A 17,213-nucleotide genomic window follows, 5' to 3' on the forward strand; every position below is an offset into this window, starting at 1 on the left:
GAGGAGGAGGAGGGCGTGTGTGGAGGGGCGAGGTGAGGTAGGGAGCGGAGAAGTTGGCCGTGGTTTTGGGGGCCCCTCTCTTCCTCCTCCTCCTCCACCGCCACAGTTCAGGGGGAAGCCGCCTCCTTGGAAGGGGCTTCCTTTGGCATCGGGCGAAAGCCGCCACTTCAGGTGTCTCTGGGAGGCAGGTGCGCCTCTCCCTCCTCCCCCCATTTCCTCCAAGCCGTTGCAAAGCAAGCGCTTAGCTGGGCGAGGAAGGGTGACTGACACCTGCCAAACTTCGCCCCGGCGTGATCATCCTTTCTCCCCACGCCGCCACGCCACATCCGCCTGCCTCGGCAGCTCCAGCTTGCGTTTGCAAACAGACAAGAAAACCGCAGCAAGCGCCTTAAGGGCAGAGGAGAAGCCGGTCCGTGCGGATTTCTGCAGGAAGCAGCTGTCCAAATTAAACAATCCAGGCTTGTTTGACTTTGAGCAACATTTTTTTACTTTGTTTATTAAATGTGTGTGCAGCCCTTCATCCGAAGATCACAAGGTGGTCCACGACATAAAAATGCAAAATGAAGACAGAAAATGCCCTTATAACCAGGGACAGGCTATTGCAAACAGGTGTTGCAAACTCTGACTGGCAGTAGCTCTCTAAGGTCTCAAGCAGATGCCCCTTTTCCCATCACCTGCTCTCTGCTCCTGGAGATGCCAGGACTTGAGACTGGAGCCTTCTGCCAGGCAAAACATGTGCTCTCTCACTGAGCTGCGATCCCTCCCTTCAGAAGGGCTGGCTGCATTTTTCTTTTCTTTTCTTTTCTTTTCTTTTCTTTTCTTTTCTTTTCTTTTCTTTTCTTTTCTTTTCTTTTCTTTTTTTAAAAGAAATTATTACCCACACAGGAAGTTGTAGCGGTTTCGGGGTTGCTGTTTAACTAAATTCTTAGCCTGAGGTCTGTGCTAGCTAATTAGGAGTGTGCAGTATAAACAAAGAAAATGTGTGGGAGTGAGGAGTGTAAATCATGCAAACTGGCAGCTTTGCAAGAAGCTGCTGACATGCAAGGTAGGAGAAGGTGGTGTGCTTGACATACGTTGAAAGAGTGTGGCTTCGAGATCCTAAATTAAAAGATTAAGACCTCTCCCTGCTATGACTCCCTTCTTTTTTGTTCTGCCCTCATTTGACACTGTAAATAGAAATGTATATGCTTGCTTTCAAGAACAGCAGTGGTGACAGAGGAGAACACCAGACAAAGCAGGGCTCCCTACAGAAGTGTTTGGGGAAGCAATGCTTCCCATATCCACTCCAGCATCTGAATTGAGTCTCCAATACACCTTTATTTTGTTTGCTACAAAGGAGAAAAGTTACTTGAGTAGTGACTTGACCAAGGCCACCCAGTGAGCTTCTTGCATTTGAGTGGGCTATTTGAATCTGGATTAATAACATCCAGAAACTAAACTCAAGCTGAAATCTTACCTACTGCCCTAAAAAGCTTTCAGATGTTTTTGTTCAGAGTGACTGGAAGTAAGAGTATTTTGAATTCCTCAAGCCTTTTGCGTGAGTGGGTGGTCATCACTTCACTCAATATATGGTGTCAGAAATGAATTTTAACAGGGAGAAATGTAAAGTATTGCACTTGGGCAAAAAAAATGAGAGGCACAAATACAAGATGGGTGACACCTGGCTTGAGAGCAGTACATGTGAAAAGGATCTAGGAGTCTTGGTTGACCACAAACTTGACATGAGCCAACGGCAGCTAAAAAAGCCAATGCAATTCTGGGCTGCATCAATAGGAGTATAGCATCTAGATCAAGGGAAGTAATAGTGCCACTGTATTCTGCTCTGGTCAGACCTCACCTGGAGTATTGTGTCCAGTTCTGGGCACCACAGTTCAAGAAGGACACTGACAAACTGGAACGTGTCCAGAGGAGGGCAACCAAAATGGTCAAAGGCCTGGAAACGGTGCCTTATGAGGAACGGCTAAGGGAGCTGGGCATGTTTAGCCTGGAGAAGAGGAGGTTAAGGGGTGATATGATAGCCATGTTTAAATATATAAAAGGATGTCACATAGAGAAGGGAGAAAGGTTGTTTTCTGCTGCTCCAGAGAAGCGGACACGGAGCAATGGATCCAAACTACAAGAAAGAAGATTCCACCTAAACATTAGGAAGAACTTCCTGACAGTAAGAGCTGTTTGACAGTGGAATTTGCTGCCAAGGAGTGTGGTGGAGTCTCCTACTTTGGAGGTCTTTAAGCAGAGGCTTGACAACCATATGCCAGGAGTGCTCTGATGGTGTTTCCTGCTTGGCAGGGGGTTGGACTCGATGGCCCTTGTGGTCTCTTCCAACTCTATGATTCTATGATTCTATGTTTGTATTATTATTCAGTTAATTTAGATACCATTTTTTGGCCCAAAGGTCTCCTCAAACAGTAAACATCATACTAAAATAAAATCTACAGTAGAGTAAAATGGCATAAATCAATAAGACAGCAAAATCTTAACACATAAGAGCCAAAGAAAAGCCTTCCAAGCTGGAGGATTAAAAGAGTGTTCTTACAATACCCAAACATTGAAATAAATTTCCATATAGAAGCACTTGTGGCTGTGTAATTTTAAATAATTCTTCCTTATATGGGGTCCTTGTAGCTTCCCACAAGTTGTTTTGCTCTTCAGCACAAAATCGAGTACTCGATACTGGGAATTCTCCCAGAGCCTGTGAGAGGGAAATACTACTCTCTAGGATTGCTGAAGATCATTGATGTGGGTGTTATAGATGACAAGTGAAATTTCCACTTGTAAGTCTCACCTGTACAGCATTATTTCTGGGTACCAGCTTGGCCTTGTGGGTCTGATTTTTATTTTATCAGTTACCTTTAACACCAGAAACTACATTTTCTGAAAATAAAAATTAATTTCTTGGTAATCTAAAAAATCTATTTAGCCTCACATTTTTTTCCTTGTGAGACAATTAATTAACTTTCGATTTAAGAAAAATCCTTTATCTCCAGAGTACCTTGATATAAAGCATCATTTGAAAACATAAACTGACAAGAGCTGGGATAGCTCAGTCAGCAGAGCGTGAGGCTCTTAATCTCTGGGTTATGGGTTCAAGCCCCACACTGGGCACAAGATTCCTGCATTGCAGGGGGTTGGGCTAGATGGCCCTCATGGTCCCTTCCAACCCTACAATTCTCTGATTCTATGCTTCTATAAACTATTCCAAAAGTGCAACATTTTGCAACCTTATCAAAAAGGGATAAGGAAGCTTGTTATTGTTGGCATCCATCTGCCTCGAGAGACAATGGAAGAGTGTGCCATTGGGGGTAAAGTTACACCATTGGGGAGTTAACACTGCCTGTTGCAGCTGTAGAGACCAATACAGGAGAAACATGTTTTATTGCAGCTGGGGCAGATGAAGGCGTTTGGTTTCGCTGGTGCAGATGCACTATGGCGTTTCTTTTTTTCCGTGCTCCTCCCAGCGGTCATTCCTCCTCTGGTCATTGATTTGGATACACAACCTGTCTGTCTGTCTCCAGGTACTGCAGTTGTTTGCAAGGCATTCCTACATGGCAGGGTTAATATTGTCAGCCTTCATGTCACGTTTGCAAACAACTTTATAACACAGAGTTGGTTTGTCAACAGGCCTGCTGCCAGCTCCCTGTGGAGCACATCCTTGGGGATCCTGCCATCTTCCATCCTATGTACATTACCAAGCCAGTATAGACGTCACTGAGACAGAACTTGGAAGAGCACGTATTTGTTTGAGGCTCTGTCCTACCATGTGGTAGACCTTCATCTTGGTATTGGTCATTAGCATCACATTCTCCCATACCCTTTTGGAGAGGTGCGCCATTGCTGTGGCTGCCTTACCAATAAGCTTGTCCAGCATCAGTGGAAAGGTTGCGGGTTATGGTGGAGCCCAGGTAGACAAAATCATCTTAACACCTGAAGGGTGTGATCACCAGTGCTGATGCATGGGGTGCTGGCAATGTCCTGACCCAAGAGTCCCAGATGTTTTTCTGATGAGAAGTAGCTCCAGAAGAAGTCCTAGCCTCTTAATTTTGATAAGCTCCCTAAAGATTTTATTTCTATTTTAAAATAAATTGGTAATTTAGAATATACCTGTAGTTGTTTGCTCTAGGAATACTAGCATATTATGCACTGAAATTTAAGGGATGATAACATTATTTAATGGCCACATGACATGCATGTTGAAGGACACTTCAAGGAATTATGCTTTGTATCTGGGTAATTAAAAATATTTAGTTTAAATTACTACTGTGAAAAGAATGATAAGATATGCTGCGTTCTTGTACTCCTCTCATAGGCTTCAGTTGGCCACTGAAAAGAGGACATTGGACTAGATCAGCCTTTGGTCTAATCCAGCAGTGCTCTTCTTACATTATTACTTTTTTTACACAACTCTATTTTCTTTCTGATCACTATAAACTGAAACTACGCAGTTTAAGAATTTGAGGTAAAATGAACAAGGAGGGAGAGATGGGAGTACTTGGAGGAAGGTGTAAATGTTTGTAATTCTAAAAACCAAATATAGCCTTGTGTAAGCAGAAGCTGTCTTCTTCAGTGTTGGAGGATGTTTCACATAGGTAGATGCAGATGCTGTTCATGTGATCCCATATTCTTCTTTACCAGAACCTAGCAGGCCATCTTTTGGTCCTTGCTGTACAAGTCGGGTCATAATCAAGCCTCTTTACTAGATTACAGCTGTTACCTAAATTAATCCTGCACCAGACGTATTCTCTTACCCACACTATTAATTTTCAGTTTGGTTAGAAGCTGGCCAAGTGCAGGGCAAACAACAAAATTGTTGTGAGTGATTGTGTTTCACACAGTTGCTAGGCAAATGTCCTTTGTTAATTTTGTAGAGATAGCTTTTCTTCAAACCTCATGCCACTGGGCAAAGTAGGAGTGATACAGTTTCTTCTTCTGTTAAGATTTTCTCAACGTTTCCTTCCTGGCTTTGTTGCACCTACATTAAAGTGTAATACTTTTCTGTCATTACAATTTTGTTGTCAGAGCAGTGCAATCCAGTAATCAAACTGTAAAACCGATGTCTTTTTAGAGTGTAATGATCATGTGTTTAATTTTTTTTTTATGCACAATTTTGATCACACAAGTGACAAAGCTACACATACTGCACTGGTTTGGAAGTGAGCACAGAGTTCCTTGGCTTCATTCCTCATTAATCTTACATGGATCTTAAATGACTTAATTTTTAATCCTGGCCTTCGGGGGTTAATTATGATGGTTAAATTGAACATAGTTTTTTAAAGCTGCCAGTTGTAACTGGACTGTGCATGTGTGTGAACTAAGCAGAACAAATGAAACTAGGATCCTTCATTTTAAAGTACATATTGGCAAAAACATTTGATGTCACTACTATATAGTAGTAGTATGTTATTGAAGGAATGATAATGGAGGTGTTGGGCTCATACCCAATGTAGCCTTTTTAAAATGAAGCCCAGATGTTTTTAACTTTTCTGACTGGCAATAAAATCCCTGTCTTTACTATGTGGGTTGTGAACACAGCTGTTGACCAAAAGATGATGAATGATAATACAGTCTGTGTTTTATTTTTTTAAGGTGATGATAGTTGTGAGCACCTTCTCTCTAGTGGAAGATTTCTTGGGGAGAAAGTATGGCAGCCTCACGGCTGTATGATGCACAAATATAAGCAGAGGTAAGGTATTCTACTTTTAAATTTTCCCTTAAAGAAGAAAATATCGTAAGTCTGCACTTAAATGTAAAGTCTTAGTTTCTGGGATTACTACATTTTTAGACCTACACTGTGAGTATCATATGGCACATAATGTGTTTGTGCTGCTCATGTGAGTTTCCCCTATCCCTATTAGTGGTTTCACTTTATTAGCAGAAATGAAACAAATAGTAATGATTGTTAGTCTGTATCTTGCTTACTATGAAGAAATTTCTCACATAACCATTTCAGTTTGCCTACAATTGCAAACTGCTGCTTAAAGCAGCCATTTAGGCAAATCCCACCCACCTCATTCTCTAGTTCAGCCTTCTGAGCCGAGTGCCCTCCAAAGATCTTGAACTACATCTCCCATCAGCTGCAGCCAGCATGGCCATGCAAACTGGAGCTGTTGGAAACTGTAGTCCAAAATATCTAGAGGGCACCAGATTGAGGAAAGATGCATCTAATAATTCCTCCATCAGCCTTGGTGCACAAAGTATTGCGCCATTAAGGTGCCTGTCAGTGAGCAAGTTAGTGTACCTTGATTGCTTTAAGGCTATGAAAGAAAATGTGAAGGAAATAAAATCCCTATTTCCCCACCTCCACCAGAGTTGATCTCAAACCATTTTAGTAGCAGCTAGATATTATGTAAAGAGGAGTTTGCACATTATCTAAAGCCTTTTGCAGACACCCCAGGCAATGAATATACCAGAGAGAAGGGTGCATCAGTGGGTCCTGCCCTCTTCAGAGCAACCTTGAATTTGATTTCTTTAAAAATGTCCTTACTTGAGAGCATAAGATGAGTATGTTGGATCGGGCTAATGGCCCATCTAGTCCAGCATCCTGTTCTCGCAGTGGCTGACCAGATGCCTGTGGGAAGCATGCAAGCTGGACATAAGCGCAGCAGCACTCTGCCCACTTGCAATTCCCAGTAACTGGTTGAGTTGGGGGCCCAGCACAGTCTTACAGTGTTGCAATTCTCTTTTCTTAGTTAATAGAATGTAAAAATGGCAGGACAGTATAACATAACAATTTATGAAATGTATAACAATATTTGTAGTGTTTTATAAGAAAAAGGAAAATTTGTTCCCACAGATTTGAATTATCAAGGATATGGGATATAAGTTGGTGCTCAGAATATTCTACAGTGCAGTTTTTTTTTGGGGGGGTGAATTACTTTTGCTCTGTCATACTTGAAGAAAATCAATATTAACATTTGTTTTCACAGTGAAGCAAAAACCTGCCTCGTAGACAAACATATTGCATTTATAGGTGATTCTAGGATTCGTCAGCTGTTCTACTCATTTGTGAAACTCCTGAACCCTCAAATTAAGGAGGATGGAGTCAAGGTATGGTTTTTATATTTTACTTTTATCACAGTTACTACTAGAAAACTACAGTCATTGTAATACCTTAGTTGTAAAGGTATTTCTGTTGAAAATGTATTGATTCAGTTTAGACATCACATTCCTGGTCCACCAAATCAGGTTTGGTTGGGTTGGGAAAACACAGTATGCCCATGTGTTCCGCCACCACTTTCTCCCTCCCCTTACATGCCTAGCTTTACAATACTTTTTTATTTATTGCATTTGTACAGTGCCTTCTTCCCAAGGTGGTTTATGATTTAAAATGTTAATACAAATAAATATTGCAAAATATTTTTAGGCTGCCTACAGGAGCTGGTGGCAGTAGCTCCTTGACCTAGGCTTTTCTTGTTTTCTACTCTGCCTTCCCTCAAGGCAGGCCTTCGTACACAGGGCTTAAGGAGTCCCAGGGAAAGTGGGGGTTAGGTTGCCCCAGCAGTTCTCTCAGGACATTGATAGTCTCTTCAGGAGCAGGTGGTCATACATAGGATGTCAATACCAGGAAATTCAGGTTTGAGCACTGGGTACACACCAGGATTGTAAATTACACTTTGTTTCTGGATTCCAGTTCTGATTTGTGAAGAGTGTTCAAGCCAGTTTCTCAATATGGGCATCCTGTCTTGTGCTGAAATTTACCACAAAGTATTGTATCAAGCTGGATGAATGAGGGGAGTCTGAATGGGAGGAGGCAGCAGATGGTGGAGGCACCCTAGTTTTCAGATCAGGAATGTGATGTCTGAACCAGGCTAGTGAATGTGGGAACTTCAGAAAGAGAGCTAATCAAGCAGTTTCAGTGAAAAGACAGGTGGTTAATAGTGGAAACCTGAAGAATGCGGTTGGGAACTTTGTATTTAGAAATTGGTGGCATGAATACATTTCAACCATTGGCTTTGCTGTGCCTTAACCATGTGCAAGTTTGATGCCTATTTTACTTAGCTGTAGCCTGCGGCATCCTGAAGTGGCACTGTTCTTTGGGTACAGTCAAACTGCAGGTGAACCCAGAAGTAGAGAGGGAAAAAAGGAGGGAGGGTTGAGCTTTTGGTCAGTGCTACACTTCAGATATGGATAAAGATAAAGATAAAGGAGGAGGACTATATTAGAAGAATGAAGTCAGGAACCCAAGGAGAGAGAGAGAGGAGGCAGTCTGAGATATCATTTTAGTCTGAACTCCAGGCAAAGAGAAAGTCCTCATGGTGTGCTCCAGGGCTGTTAGTAGAGGGCAACTTGGAAAGATTGGGGGGTGGGACCTAGTCTCACTAAGGACTAGCCCTTGAAAATAAGAGCATGTCAGTGTTTGCAGCTATTTTACCTAAAGGGCACTGTACTAACTGGAGAATAATTGAAGTGTGCCTGAAAAGCCCCCAAATTATATGTTCGGCTTTGTGTGTTTATTTTCCTCCCTTTAAATAGCAGTTGCAGAGCTTGTAATCAGGTTTTGGACCATTAGAAATATAGGCCTACGCTGGAGTCCTGGATGAAAATCTCTTGTCTTCCGCTGGTCCTCAAAGCTGCTGTTCTTGTCAAGAGGGAAGCTGCCAATGGCACCCTCTTTCCTGATGCAACTTTGAAGCAGGGTGGGGGTGAGGGAGGTTTTCTGGGACTGTGGTGAGAGGATAAGATTAAGAACCTCTCTTGCTGCATCATAGTCCCAAACCTGTTTCCTGCTCCCTCTCTCCCTTATCGCCTCCTTCTTTTCAGGCAACTGCTATTTATAGTTAAAAAGCAAAACAAACCAGGCAACATCAAATTAAGAATTTAGCATAACATGAATACAGTCATGGATTTCTGGAAACTGGTGTAATTTTTGCATGTTTCTTACTTTGACAGCATGGAAACATTCCTTTTGAAGACAAATCATCTTCACTTAAAGTGGTAAGCATACCAAGTTGCTTCTAAACTAGAATGAAGAAAATAAGTTGGCATGTGTATTTATTTTATTTATATTTATTTATAATATTTATATACCACCCTTTCACAAAACACCAGGGTGAAGTATAGCAACATAAAAAACCTTTAGAAATAAATATTTACTAAAGTAGTACTTTCATATTTTATTATAAAATTTATATCCCACCTTTCCTCCTAAAGGAGCCCAAGGCAGCAAACAAGTGATAAAACAAAACCAAAAAAATTTCAGTGCATATGCAGACTTAGAAATATCTCCACTTGAAAGGCTTGTTGAAGGAGCCGTCAGTAGGTGCCAAAACGGCAACAGAGATGGATCCTGTCTGATACTAATTGGGAAATAAGATGGTAGGTACCAAAACACTAAAAGCAATTCCTACATTGTGCAGAACAGACCTCCTGACAAGATGGTGTTTGCAAGAGGCCCTCCTTTGGACAGTGGAATCATAGATTTGAAAGGGACCTCAGGGTCTTTGTCCCATGCTGTTTTGAGCTTTATATGCCAAAACATGAACTAACCCTGTACCTAATTGGCAGCCAATGCAATTCTTTCAACACTGGGGTAATCTATAAGTGATATCCTACCTCAGTAGTTGAGCTACCACAGTTTGCACTGGCTGCAACACACGCAACCACAGGAAGATTTTGCTTTGGGCTGGTTTTCCTTGGCTGTCTTGCCGTAGGTTTTAGGAGGATTGTGAGGACAAATACTTGAATATCTGAAGGAATTAAGTGCTACAGAATATAACAAAAATCATTTCAAAAATACTCCTCCCGCTGAAACCAATCCAGTTTCCTCTTTGAGCAGTTAGTCAAGTCTCCTTCTCACTATGTCCTCTTAAGTAACAGCAGCAGTGTTTTCTACAAAAAGTGCATAAATTATTAAAAGAAGATGTGTGTATACATGTGTCCAAAAAACCTGATTGGCCCAGGACCCCAAGTTTTCCAAACATGAGCGCAGGATCTTAGTGTACACGCATATTTTTACTTACAGGTGTTATACATTTGCGGTAGAAATTGCAGATGGAACGCTGCTGATTCTGTCAATAGTTGTGACATTTAGTGCTGACCTTACCTGACTGTTTCAGGAGAGTAAACCACTTGCTAATAAACTCATCCATTTCCTCTCAGGAATTTCTGTGGTATCCGGAAGTTAATGGCTCTATGAAGCAGCTTATCAAATCTTGGACTGAAGTGAGTTGTAATATTGAACTTCCTTTATGACAGTGGTTTTCAATTAGTGTGCCGTGGCACCCTGGGGTGCCTTGAATGATGGTCAGGTGTGCCGCAGGCATCCCTGGCCTCTGTCCCTCTTTCTTTCCTTCCCTCCCTCCTCTGATGCCTCTGCCTCCCCAAGGCTTGTGTGGCTGTTTGTTGCAGCAACCCTGGCTACAAGCTCCCCAGGTGAATGATGTCTCTGGAGCTGGCCAGGAGGTGCTGATTGCCAGGAGCTGAGGCAGCCTCAGAGTAAGCAAGCAAGTGGGTGAGGGAGCCCAGCCAGCCAGTCCATCATCCTTTGCTGCTGGGAATGAACAAGAAGTCCCAGGAGCAGTATGAGGAAGCACCTCTCTTTGGGAAAGGGGGGGGGGCTGGTCAGAGATCAGGGGCAGCAGCAGCTGCTGCCCAGAAGACTTCCAAGGAGAGGGGAGAGGAGGCTGAGGGAAGACTCCACAAGGGAGGCTGTTCGAAAAGGGGTGAGAGCCTGCCAGCTCTGCAGGCAAGGGGTGACATAACTGGGATCCTGAGCCCCACAGGGGTGCCACAGAAAGAATGTAGTTTGTCAAGGGAGCTGTGGACTCGAAAAGGTTGAAAACCTCTGCTTTATGGCAATATATTTCAACAATCCCAGGGGTTTGATTAGGCAGTTCTGGTCCTGAAATTAATTTCAATATAGTATAATTTAAGTTGCTAGTTATCCCTCAGTTGTGCATGTTTTTTTAAAATATGCACTGGCACTCTGAAGTGTATCTTTATTTAATTAAAATGCCCATTATTCTTTCAAAGAGCCAACTCAGGCATAGGGCTTCCAGGAATAGGGCTAGTGAGAAATAAGGAGGAGGTAAAAAAAAGGGGGTTGTTTTTTAACCTGAAAGTGGGGAGGACAGCATGCATGTAGCGTTTCTGTTTATAGGAAAAAATAGATTGGCTCACTTTGCAAAGGGGCTTATAATCTGCTTTCCTTGGTGAAAGTTTTAGAGGTTTAGGATGTTGCATTGTTAAAACAAAACAATTACGAAGTAATGTCCTACTGTACAGTGTAGTTAAGTAGGTGTTTAATTTAAGTGACATTCTAGATTTTGCTAAGTAGAAAACATTTCCACAATTCCCTTCATCAGCAGTGCTTCTATAATGTCATAATTTAAATGCTTCCAAATCAACTGCAGCATATTTTGTACATTGATTAAAGCTTGTGGAGGTTTTTCCTTTTTAAAATGAGGTTTAAATGTGGACTAATGTGATTAATTTTTGCAGTACAATACATTTGATTATTCATGTCCTTTATGAAGACACTGAAAAGACTAACCTCCCTTTTACTGTTCCATAGGGTTCTTCTCCAAAGCCTCACATAGTTGTAGCAGGAGCTGCTGTGGTAAGCTATTCATCTAATATGTCACTGTAATGGCCAAATGAAAATTAAAACAGTAGTCTTCTAATTCACACCTTTAAAATCCCATATGATCTTCTTTCTCTGTATTGTTTTTCATTAACTAACCTTTCACACTTCTGTCTTGTAACTCTGTTACAAGCTTCCCTGTGCATCCCCATCTCTCTCTCTTCCTGTCTTTCTGGTTCTAGAGCAATATTATTTAATTTTATAGACAGATACTTCTGGCACAGAACACCTTCTTTGGTCTTACTGTCTTATGGAATGAAAATTTATAGGGGGACTGAAGTGTGCTGTGGGTATCATTTAATATTTGAAACTGCCGAAGGAGCAATAGATAATGTTTGAATGTTTTAATAGTAAGGTAAAGGGACCCCTGACCATTAGGTCCAGTCGTGACCGATTATGGGGTTGCGGCGCTCATCTTGCTTTATTAGCCAAGGGAGCCGGCGTACAGCTTCCGGGTCATGTGACCAGCATGACTAAGCCGCTTCTGGTGAACCAGAGCAGCGCATGGAAACGCTGTTTACCTTCCCACTGGCATGCTTTCAAACTGCTGTTTTAATAGTATGTTTTGTCAATTTTAGGTAGTTGTCTTTTTAAATTTAAATTTGCATCAGAGTCCTTTAGCAACAGCAGTTTACAATATCCTATGCTTCTTACCCAAGAGTACAAAGTTCAGAATTTTCTTGGGTTTATCTACTTCAGCTATCCTGTTTTTGAAACATCAGCTAAGATTTGTGAATGATATTGAACCATTTTGATTACTGGTATATCGTCCACAAATATGTATGCTAACTGATTCACTTTTAATACTCTTTTAGTGGTCTATCAGTATTCACAATGGCAGCAATGAAGCCCTCACACAGTATAAAATCAATATCACATCAGTTGCCCCTCTTCTGGAAAAACTGGCAAAGAGCAGTGATGTCTACTGGGTCTTACAAGGTAAAATAATGACATAGCTGTTGTGTCTTGTGGTGAAACAAATTCATTAGCTAAGCATTTTTGTATTTAATGCTTGCAATTCCAGTCTGAATATCGGTATCCACACCAGATTTATTCTATGATGTATTCCAAGAACAGCTGCTTCTGTTTGTCCCACATTGTGAATGACTTAACTGGTAAATCTATTTCTCAGTTTGTGGGAAAACACATTTCTTATTATCTGCACAGTATCTGGCACAGAGCATTGGCCACTTTGGGGGGGAAATGGTTGGTTAGGCTGCAACAGGTCAACTGACTGGAAAGACTAGAAGCTAAAATTTTGAGTGGCAGCCCAGACAGTGGATTTGCTCATGAGTAGATACATTTTAATGCCACTGGAATAAATAGGAATAGGATGCTTGTTTCATTATTAGATCAGCAAATTGAGACCAGATAGCTTGTTTGTCCTCCTTGCAGGAAATATTGTGTTACCATCATGCCCTAACTCAGGGACGGAGAACCTTCATTTTGCTCAGCAGCCTATTTTGGCCATGTCACATCCACCTGCCCCACACCTGACATAAGGTGTGGGGAAGTAATGGCAGGCCTAGGCCAAAAGGGGCTTTGCAGGCCATGCCAATTGACAGTGCCTGCAAAGTCCCTTGCGCAGTGCCTCCCAAATGCCTGACCACCAGGTTGTTGGTCATTTTAAAATCATGGCACAAACTCTTCTGCAAGACCTGAGCTCAGCATTTCCCAAGCAACAAGCACAAAATTTCCAAAGCTCCTTGTTAAGCATTTCCCAGCTGCTCACCAAGGGGCTTCAAATGCCTTTGTTTTTAAAAGGAGCATTTTTTTCTTTCCAAAGGAAGCAGTATTCAAAGTGCTTCCCTTAGTAACTTAAATGCAAACTGCTTTCTTTGCAGAATGAAAAGTGCTCCAATTTTAGGAGCGTATTTCCTTCTGCACAGACTTGAAAAGGGCTCCCTCTAAGGGTCTAACTGGAGAGACATGTGAGGCTTATTTTAGTGGATCATTTTAGCAGGTGAAAATAGTATATCTAGAGCTTGAGTATGTATGTATGTATGTATGTATGTATGTATGTATGTATGTATTTATTCTTTTAAAAAAATCCCCATTTTCTTTTGACATCAGATCCAGTTTATGAAGATATGTTGAGTGAAAGCAGGAAAATGATCACTAATGAGAAAATAGATGCCTACAATGAAGCAGCAATCAGTATCCTGAACAGCAGCTCAAAAAACTCAAAAGCTAAAGTAAAAATTTTCAGTGTATCTAGGCTGATAGCGGAAGAAACTATAAGTCAGTCCTCAGATGGTATACACCTTTCTGAAGCAAGCAGAGAAATAGTAAGTAATCTGCATTGCAGGGGGCTGGCCTAGATGACTCCTGCTCCCTTCCAGCTCTACACTTGTTTGATTCTATTATTCTTTATAGAAAACAGCCTTTAAGATTTAGGATGCCAAAAGACTGACAATTGTAGGAAATTGTCTTAATTTTTATTAGATTTATTAGACACTACTTTGTTGCTACTGCATTTTTAGCAGTTGTAAGTTTTTAATATTGTATTGTAAATTGTTGTAACCCTCCCTGGGACCTTAGGGGGAAGAGTGGGTTATAAATTAAAATAATAATGAGACTTCTCTTCAAGTATTGTTTGCAGAATTATTTTCAAACTATTTAATAAAAATATTTTACACAGTGTAGATAATTGTATACTGCTTTGTATTAAGGATGTGATGTTTAGAGAAATCAGAATTGCTGATTGCCTACAGGGCTGTTGTATACATAACTCCTAACCATAGTTTAGCACTGTTTGTTTCTGTCTTTCCTCCCCTCATATGTGGCTAGGAGAAGGATTTGATTTACTTCTGGTTTCATAAAGTCCTGGGTAGTGCTTTAAAACAAACTTGGGGGAGTTTCAGAACAACCCTACATCAACCACGGATTACAAAGTTGGCCAGAATTCTATGAAACTGAAAACAGCAAAGTTCTCCAACCACACAGAAGTATGGGTGTGGATGTAGTGCTAATCCATGGTTTAATGTTGTATGTGAACACAACTGATATATGGAAAGTTTTTTGAATCCTGAAGGGGGAGTACTATATTAATATAGTGGATGCTAGCAGTGTTGTCACCCTGAATACGAAGGGTCAAAAAACCCCAAAGGTTTGTGAGGTTGTTGAGGATGGGATCTTCCACTTTTTTTGTTTTTGTTTTAGGTTAAACTATGGGAGATCCAATCATGGATCTACCAACATCTCATTTAATTTGGCCCTTGGATGATAGAAAAAGTTTGTCTCTTCATGCCCATAGTTTGGACTTGTTCAGTGAAACAAATTAAAAACAATATTTTGTTTTATTTTTATTTTTAAAAAGAAAACAACATCCTACCATTCATTTAGACCATGTGAGTCATACAACATTTTAAATTCCATATCCTAATGGCTGGAATTATGTGTTTTTTCCTGGACAGAATGCAATGATTCTGATAAACATCCACTGCAACAAGGTTATAAAGCCCATCGATGGTTCGTGCTGCCAGCCTCAGCCTCCTGTCACTTTGATACAAAAACTAGCCTTTGGGTTTTTTGCTTCCTCCATAATTGGATATTTAATTCTTGTTCTCATACGTCGTAACAATCACCAGAAGAATAAGCCATGTACAGATATGGAGAGTGGAGAAGAGAAGAAACCTGCCACCAACACGCCAGCCATTTCTACTCTAGAGACAGCCTTGCAGTGTTTATGCAGACTTGGTTTGATAATGGGTTACTTTTACCTATGCGACCGAGCAAATCTGTTCATGAAAGAAAACAAGTTTTACACTCACTCATCCTTCTTCATACCAATCATCTATATCCTAGTGTTGGGGGTGTTTTACACAGAAAATACTAAAGAGGTAAGCCTGCTTTATTTTTGTTTTTATTTCTGAAAGATCACAGGTTCTTTGTCTGACTGGGATGTGTTCTTGAACTCTGGCAATGTTCCTGTCTTTTCTTTTTGTAAAAAGTATTTTTCTTGAGTTTACAATTTTAAACAGGTTACAATAACAATAAAGGCAATGCAAAAAAGGGGTTAATGCTTCTTGTTTGCCTGGATGGCAGACAGTGAGAGGTGCATGTAGAAACTAGTCTACTGTACAAAGGTAACATTTGCCTTCAGTTGTCTGCCCGCTTCTGTCCAGCGCTGGCATGTGGCTCTTGGAAGATTGCCCACAAAGAAATGTGGTCTTCAGGCAGAAGAAGGATCCCCAACCCTGTTGTAAATAGATTCAAATAAAACTGTCACTTCCAGAAAAACGCCATGCATAAACAACAGATGAGCAGTTGTGGATGTTTCAACAACATTTACTCAGTCCATGACCCTGAGCCAGAATGCCAAATGTAAATTCAGCAAGGCTTCTCTTTGGGACCTCTGTCCCTTGAGTTTCAAAACCGTCTATCAGGCAGAGTACAATGTTAGCATTAGATGGGGAGCCAAAGCACTCAGCCGTTGTACTGTTTACAGAGATTTCTGTATCAGTCATGTGGATTGTAGACCACTCCTAGTGGTGCAAAATACATAAAACATAATTGGAGAATAACAGTTATTGCACTTCCCCTTATACAGTAGTTTTAGACACATCCACCCCATAGTAGTAGTAGGAAACATAGTAGTGTTTCCTTGTTTCCTCTGCTTGCACTTGTTGGAATAGCAATGCTCTCTTTTTATTTTGCACAGACTAAAGTGTTAAATAGGGAACAAACCGATGAATGGAAAGGCTGGATGCAGCTTGTCATCTTGATCTATCATATCTCTGGAGCAAGCACTGTAAGTTTGTTTTGCAGTTTTAACAATTTTTGCATGAGGAATAGTCTTGTGTGATTTACTACTGAAGCAAAAGTTGAATAGTTAAATGATGTCTTTCTTCTCTGTTTTAATTCCATATTGGGGTGATTAAGGTCTGTTTTGAAAGATGTACTTTTCCAAAAAAAGGTGACAATTTAATTTCCTCGTTTCACCTGTGGTGCAAAGTGCTGTACTGTGCATGAAAGTGTTTTAATTGGTGAGGATGCCACTGATATATGATGCCGTCTTTAGTAGGCTTACTCAATTTTAACCCAGCAGTTCTAAAAATGGACCTTGGGCATGGTACCCATCTTCAGGCAGGTGGATATTTCCTCTCAGAGCTATCCACAATGGATTTGAATTATCCTAGCAGAAGGACCTTATTGGTGTGTGTGTGTGTATAGAGGGGTGACTTCACCCCCTCCCTATTTCCTGATCATCCCAGTCTGATCTGGAAATGGTTGCTGTTTCGTTTTAATGATGCTTCTGGATGATTTTAGGAAAAGTCAGATGTCCTATTCTGTTCTAATTTCAATTTTGGATTATTGCTCCAACCCTAGCAGATGGCTAGCCCATGGGCCACATGAAACCCCCCTGAAACCCCACCACCACCAAATTATTTCTTACTGCTCCTACGGGTCCCCCACTGTAATATTATGATGGCAGAAGGCTTTCCATGGCTGCTAAGGCCCCACAAAATGTCTACATTAAAAATATATATATTTCACTAATTACCACTGTAGGTCATCTGCTTTTACTCAGGACACATCCAACTTTGACATGTGTTCCTCACCATCACCAAAGGTTGACCATGGATCATTGTGACCCTCAGCTCCCAAAAGGTTAATCACCGTGACCTTGAAT

General features: G+C 41.1%; 1 protein-coding gene across 3 annotated transcripts in view; it reads left to right on the forward strand.

Annotated features, from left to right (window-relative positions):
* CASD1 (CAS1 domain containing 1) overlaps positions 1 to 17,213 on the forward strand; it is a 30,860-nt gene that overhangs the window by 1,350 nt on the left and 12,297 nt on the right. Inside the window, exons 1-10 of one of the 3 annotated variants that reach the window (XM_083469034.1) lie at positions 76 to 188; positions 5,584 to 5,680; positions 6,924 to 7,044; positions 8,887 to 8,931; positions 10,096 to 10,158; positions 11,510 to 11,554; positions 12,394 to 12,517; positions 13,652 to 13,866; positions 14,995 to 15,420; positions 16,242 to 16,331. In XM_083469034.1, coding sequence (XP_083325160.1) covers positions 5,658 to 5,680; positions 6,924 to 7,044; positions 8,887 to 8,931; positions 10,096 to 10,158; positions 11,510 to 11,554; positions 12,394 to 12,517; positions 13,652 to 13,866; positions 14,995 to 15,420; positions 16,242 to 16,331 — 1,152 coding nt within the window. In that variant the 5' untranslated portion in view covers positions 76 to 188; positions 5,584 to 5,657. Of the gene's footprint in view, positions 1 to 75; positions 189 to 5,583; positions 5,681 to 6,923; positions 7,045 to 8,886; positions 8,932 to 10,095; positions 10,159 to 11,509; positions 11,929 to 12,137; positions 12,518 to 13,651; positions 13,867 to 14,994; positions 15,421 to 16,241; positions 16,332 to 17,213 lie in introns of those variants that run through there. The other 2 variants (XM_083469033.1, XM_083469035.1) reach the window with 2 other exon arrangements.

This window comes from Podarcis liolepis, assembly GCF_965112155.1.
Source record: "Podarcis liolepis genome assembly, chromosome: 12".
NCBI lineage: Eukaryota > Metazoa > Chordata > Lepidosauria > Squamata > Lacertidae > Podarcis > Podarcis liolepis.